At 45.6% G+C, this 6,731-nt stretch overlaps 1 protein-coding gene across 2 annotated transcripts in view; it reads right to left on the reverse strand.

Moving 5' to 3' along the window:
* Positions 1–1,836, reverse strand: part of LGR5 (leucine rich repeat containing G protein-coupled receptor 5) — a 134,303-nt gene extending 132,467 nt beyond the window's left edge. For both annotated transcript variants that reach the window (XM_037847696.1, XM_037847695.1), the window contains exon 1: positions 1,502–1,836. In XM_037847696.1, coding sequence (XP_037703624.1) covers positions 1,502–1,713 — 212 coding nt within the window. In that variant the 5' untranslated portion in view covers positions 1,714–1,836. The remainder of the gene's footprint in view (positions 1–1,501) is intronic.
* Between the last annotated feature and the right edge of the window lie 4,895 nt (positions 1,837–6,731).

The raw sequence follows: 6,731 nt of genomic DNA on the forward strand, positions 1-6,731 counted from the left end.
GAAAATCATCATTTAGGAGAGCAGAATCTGATCATACAAACATCACTACCGTAAGTAATGATTGCGATTATAGGGAAACCTGACAGAGAAAATAGACAAATTTATAACGTTCAAACTTTCAGGTAAAGAAGATCAGCCTATATGTTTTTTGTTGTTGTTGTTGTTTTGTTTTTGTTTTTGTTTTTTTAATGGTAGATGAGTAAGAGACTAAAATCTAGCAGGACAGTCTCTTTAAAGGCAATACTAAAACAAGTAAAAAAATTTTTCTTCCTCACTCTGCCTCTAGAAAAAGAATCACTACCTAGTGGAAAATCTGCAAGCCTCTTCATGTTTCTTCCCTCCAGAAAACAACTAAACAGAGGGGGAAAAAAAAAAGTTCGTAAACATTTCAACTAGCTCCAGCCAAGGCACCTCAGAGAAGCCGATACTGGGATTGCGTGGACCTGGGGTGGGCTCACCGCAGTGCCTCGAATTAAAATCTAAACGTTGTCACCTTGTGGTAGCGAGCGCCCGTTTGCCAGGGTGGCCCTGACCCTGGTCTCTCGGCCGAAGGAACCAAGGCCCAGATTCTCCACCAGGCTATCACCCGGGTGCCAGAGAATCGGTTTCCTCCTGGGCCGCCACATCCGCCCAACCACCTGTTACCCTCCGGGCCTGGCTCTTCCAGAGGCAACGTTATGAAACGAGCCGCTGCCTCCTCTCCGCGGTTAGGCGGTTGTGGCGGGGGGAGAAAGGGTTAGGGGATCAGCCAGGGATGACAGAGCTTCAGGTCGCCGCTTGCATGTCGGCCCCGTGTTTACCCGCCCAGCCGCCTTCAGCCCACTTCCCTTTTCCTCCCCTGGAGGAGGAGATGGTTAAAGATTACACCGCGGTCGCGGCCACTTCAAAGGGCAGCTCGGGCAACCAAAGGTAAAGATAACGTTCTGGCAGCTCTAATAGGGTTTGTGGCTGCTACATTTTAATCACTTCTTTAAATAAAAAATTAAAAAGAAAAGAAAAATAAAAAAGAAAAGAAAAGAGAAGAAAAAAAGAAAAGAAAGAGGTTACATCAGGCTGCAGAGTATGTCCCTTTGGAGCTGGGCACGTTGGGGTTCTCCTTTGGGGAAACTTGGTCAGCTCATCTCCTAGTGGATCGCTACTGGACGCGGACGGAGGTTGGGACCCGGACCTGCAGGGCAGCCTGCTCTTGGGTTCCAGGCTCCAGGGGTACAAATATCAACATTGGGAGGAATTCAACCCGCGACGTGCCTAGCGCTGGGCTGGGAAGTTGTCACGCTTTTGGACGGCTGCACTTGAAACCGTTTCTCTGCGGGGCCCAGTAAGTGCAGGCGTACCACCCTCAAAGAGAGGAGCATTTCCTTGGAGCCCCAACAGGTCCGGCTGAGATGCCCTTTGCAAACTCTCCCGCCCCTCCAAAGCCGAGGAGCCCCCAGCCATGTCTTGGCTAGCTCCCCCTTTCCCCTCTCTGACCCGGTCCCGGAGTGGGGTGGGGTGCACTTACAGGGAGGAGGTGAAGACGCTGAGGTTGGAGGGCATCTCGGAGAGCCCCAGGTCGGAGCAGTCCACCCTGAGCAGCATCCTGCCGTCGGGCTCGCACTGACAGTGCGCGGGGCACCCCCTCGGCTGCGGTCCCGGCCTCGGTGAGCCACCCCCGGCCGCCAGCTGTAGCAGGACGGGCAAGGACAGGAGCACGCCGACCCGGGAGGTGTCCATGGTTCCCGGGCAGGGGGGCGCGAGCGGAACGCCGGCGGAGAGCAGTGCCCGGGCTGCTACGGACCGTGGAGCGTGGGTCGCAGCTCCGCGGGCTTTTGCGGCTCAGGCGGCGCCTGTACTGCGGGGCGCCGCGCTCCTGCCCCCCGGCGGGGGCGTGGAGGAGAAGCTCCGCGGAGCCCGAGGTGCCCTTCGCCGCAGAGTCGGCCTCTGGAGCTGCCTTCCTGCAGCCGCGGCGGCGGTGCACGGTGCTGCGGTAGGCGTCCTGTGCTGTCTGGAGCGGCATCTCCACTCGCACGCTTGTTTTTTAAAGCGCTCCAGCCCGAATTGCGCGCCCAGTGACGTCAGCGCAGCCGGGCTTCCCAGGCACCCCGTGCCCGGCCCCACTTTTCCTCCTCCTGTCCCCTCCCTCCTGTCCTAGAGCCTGGGTCTGGGAGGCGGCAGGAGACGGGAGGTGCTGGCGAGTTCTCCGTGCTCCGACAAGGCTCCGCGGGGCGGATTCCAGCGCTCAGCGCCGCGCGGGGCAGGGGACTCTTACCCCTCAGCCTCTCCTGCGTGGTGGCAGTTCAGATATGAGATCCGGGAAGACGGGCTTCGGAGGCGCGCAGGGACAGAAGCATGTGGCGCGCTTTTTCTGAGCCCGTTTCAACTAATGGCTGGGATACATGGGGTGCTAAGAAAACAAACAGCCAAAATACTAAAATTCTGCCCCCCATATAGTTACCTTATCTGGGCAAGGAGGTAAGAGTCCCTTGGGGAACGTTAGATGACTTTTTTGATCCTTACCTCACGCCCAACTGTCTGGCTCTTTTTCGCCCTGAAATCAAAGTGCTGATCTGAACGCTAAATAAATACAGCTCAGGAGTGAGCACTCCTTTGCTGCCTTCCTAACTCATCCGGGGTGAGGAAGTCGAAATAACAAATTATTTTATAAAAGTATTTTGGAATCCCATGGGAGTCATCTTTAGTAAAGCGATGTCAGGCAGACAGACAGAATGGCTGTTTGCCTTTATTCCGGTGCCGTTTAGGCCTAGGTGACCCTTCAGCGTTCTCTGAATGATGCGAGGTCCCACGTGAGACAGGCCCTGGGCTCCGAGGATAGCAGCGGGCTGCCAGCGGAAAATGCATAGTCTCACCCACTTGGAGAAGTATTCTATCGTGAGCCAGAGCAAAATGAAGGAAAAGGACTCAGGTCGTCCTTGGAGAGAAGACTGCAATGGGGTGCAAGTGTCTCTCCACCTTGAGAGAGAATGAGAGAGGTGATGGCCCAAGCCTGATACACCAACACACAGAAACCCACAGTTTTCACTCTGGCCCACAAAGCCTCCTTGTTTCATGAAGGCAGGGAACCTTTTTGGCTTTCAAGTCCCCTGTTAACATCTTCCACTTAGCATGTTCAGCCTAGTTTCCCATACAAACTTCTGTATGGGGAAGATTTTTTTCTTTGGTGTATTTACCCTCCTTCACTTATCCAGTGATCCCCAAACCTGGCTGATCACCTGTGGAACTTTAAAAAATACATAGATTCTAGTACCTAAATCTGTATTCTTAACAAGCTCTCTTCTTGGATGAGTCTGTGTATTAGCAAGTTTGGAATTCTCTGAATTAGACGGAGGGAGAGAGAGTGGTTAAGGATCATAACCCACATCATTCTGATTTTGCAAATAAACGAACTATGGCCCAGAGATTTTGGACAACTTGACAGTGGCAATTGGAAAAGTGAGTTACCCCGGATTTCTGGTATCAGTGCAGTGCCCCGTTCTGGCCTGTTCCCTCATTTGTCCGTGTGCACACCCATCCACTACCTCCTCTTTGCTTATCCTCACATTATCTTTCCTTTTCTTGGCCACTCCCTACACATTTGTAGAATGCCTATGTATTGCCATCCTTTTTCTTTTTGATCCATTCTCAGATTTTCTACTTCGTAAGCACCATTCCAGTTAGTCTTTCTGTGAAACCTCCCATGATCATAGTCTGCATTAACCATCAGTCAACAGATACTTGTAGAACAATAGCAATCAGGATGCAGCAGTGACGAAGATAGGCCAGGCACCCCTCCTCACGGAGACTGCATTCGAAAGGGGATGACGGGTCCTGAACAGGAATCCCAAGGGCAATGAGATGAACAGTATGTTATAAATGCCACACAATTTAGCCCCAAGGTTTTCTTGAATGTGTATTTGTTTCATTTTGCCAACTTTATTGTGACCACATGGAGGCAGGGACTAGGCCTCTTTTTTCTTCTTTGCCTGTAAACTGCAGACTATGGACTCACAGTAGCGAGTACTTAAATATTTTGTTGACCAACTGATCCGTCAACGTAGGCATCCAAATATGGTGTGTCCACCATCCGTCTAAGGGCTTTAGGCAACACTGTTTTCCACTTTGGGGTTGCTAAAGAAGCATGGTGCTTGGGTTGTGGAATGAACCAAGCAGAATTGGATCTGAATCTAGGTTCTGCCAGTTTCCAGTTGTATGAGTTGCCTTCTCCATAAAAGAGGGATATATATATATTTTTTAACAACCTCCTATGTTGTTGTGATGATCAAATATTAACAAGTCTGGAATTTGACCCAGAACAGAGTAGATGTTCTACCTTTATTAGCCCCTTTCTCCTTCTCTTCAGGAATTAAAGCTTGCTAAATTCATGTAGAGTAGAGAAATTTCTGATTTAATTAAATAGGGCAGATAGCTAGGCTGGATGAGGCCGGGTGATGGACATTTGTTAACCTTTTTTTTTTTTTTTTTTTTTTGCCTGCCCAGGATTTTTCCCCTCTCCTTTTTTGTGAGAGGGAACTGCACTCCCAAACCTTAGGTTATGGTTGGGCTGTCAATCATGTGGTGCACCTCCCTGCCCTAGAGTGCGTATATGACTCAAGCAGAGCAATCAGAATACTTTAAGAGGATTGCATGGACCCTGGGATAAGTGTCTTCTCTTCTCTGGTTTCATGAGCTGTTAAGACAAGGATGCCTGGAGCTCATGGGAGCAGCTGTTCTCCCTTGGGGAGGAAGCCCGTTGAGAACTAAACATCAGCATTAGGAAGGAGAGAAGTGGAATCCTAAAGTCCTCTTTTAAACAACTGGATCTAATGCCATTTCTGCTTACCAGCCAATCAGATGAGCTGATCAATTTCATTTTGTTTTGTTGCTTGCACTAATAAGTGAGGATTTAGTTGTGATCGCTTGCAATTAAGAACTGTCAGTAAAGCACAGGGAACTTGAACATTCTGAGTGACTTGATGAATCCTTAGGGTTTTGTAGACATCATATAAATATTACAAAATATATAATACATGCATTTCAACCTATGGGTTGAAAATTAGAATGATCAGGCTAATGGAGATTTTATTGCTGAATGGATGTATATTAATCATTTTATCTTAGCTAATAAAGATGAAAATACAGGAAGTTAGAGCCTTGCACATGAAAAAAAATCTCTAGAAAGGTTGCTGAGCAGTGCTCTCCACTTTGTGGCAAATACCATTTAATTTATAAGTTAATACTGTAAAGTGCGTGATAATGACCATCAGTGCTGACACAGCCCTTACATTCGTATGCTGTCACTGGGCCCTCACAAAAACCTTATAAGGTAGATATTCTTATTCCACATTTATAGATGGGAAATGCACATGACTTTCCTAATGGTGACCAGGAAGTCAATTGATGGAACCAAAGATTCTAAGCTGAATCTTTTGATTTTAATTTCATACCGTTTTCCAAATTTAACAAAACTGTTGGGAATTATTGCCACAAATAGACTTAAACTGACCAGGACCTTGGATTTACTGTTATTTAATTGAGAAAAAAATTCAAATATTTTTGTAAAGACAAGTGGAGTCTTTTTGGCTGCAGTGAAACTAGATGGGCAGAGGATGGTACTTTACTCTTTTGTTATTATTACTATTATTTAATTTTTTTTTCCATTTTTTATTGTGAACTTTAATATATATACATAACAGTGATAATTACTATTTTTAATGTGACCAGTAGGGACATGTGCATTTTTGAACTTTTTTTTTAAGAATTTTTTTTCGGGTTTCTCTCAACAACCAGGAGTACATATTGATGAGGTAACAGAGAAAAACAAAAACACCATTACATGTGATAGTAGCTTTGGAGGTTCAAGTTAGATTCATTTAGTATTTTGTATGAGTGAGATGTTCTTATTTATGATTTTGGAAAGTATCTCTGTGCTAATGAGCTGCTGTGTTATGGAATATCTCATGCCAAGATGGAAACTATTCTCTACTTCTTAGACTCTTGGATGGCAAGTTCCTAAAACTGATTCTGGTAAAGTTCAGTCTGGTACATGTCTACTTTCTGGGCTTGCTAAACGGATGTTTTCCTAATTCTTTAATCTTTGATAAAAGTCCACAACTAAAAAACATTTATGTACACCACAAGAATTACTAATAAGGTTAGTTGAAGCATGCCAGGATAATTTTAGTTAACAGGTAAGTCAATATTTCTTTTACAAGCATAGTGAAATTGTGTTTACACAACTGGTGGGCTATTATGGACTTATTTAACTTGCTTGAAAGAGTATAGAGCCCATTATTTGCCCTGCTCATTTTACGTTCATGATATAATCAGGTTTATGCTGAATTTCTTAACTTCCTTGCACCAACAAAGTCTAATTAACTGAGAAGGGAGGAGGAGGATTTAAGAATAGAGACCTATTTTCTTTCAGAATTATTTATTTTGTGAGAAAGCATTAGCTCAGCTAATTCATTACTTTGAAATAGCCTATTATGTAAAATCAGTTGGATCTGTCTTTGGTTTTATCCAAAATGAAGGTGACCTTTAAATATATCCACATGTTCGTAATGTGCTTAAAGAAAGGACAGTGGGTATATAGTATTATCAGTTATTTAGTTCATTTTGATATCCTTGTCTAATTTCATGTTTGGTAATACGGTTCTACTGGTCGGCAGCTTGCTTACTGAGAACATGTATCCAAACTCATGTGATAAAAGGGGTAGGTTTTTTTTTTTTTTTCAAACTAAGAATAAAACTAATGA

Source organism: Choloepus didactylus, chromosome 8, assembly GCF_015220235.1.
Source record: "Choloepus didactylus isolate mChoDid1 chromosome 8, mChoDid1.pri, whole genome shotgun sequence".
Classification (NCBI taxonomy): domain Eukaryota; kingdom Metazoa; phylum Chordata; class Mammalia; order Pilosa; family Megalonychidae; genus Choloepus; species Choloepus didactylus.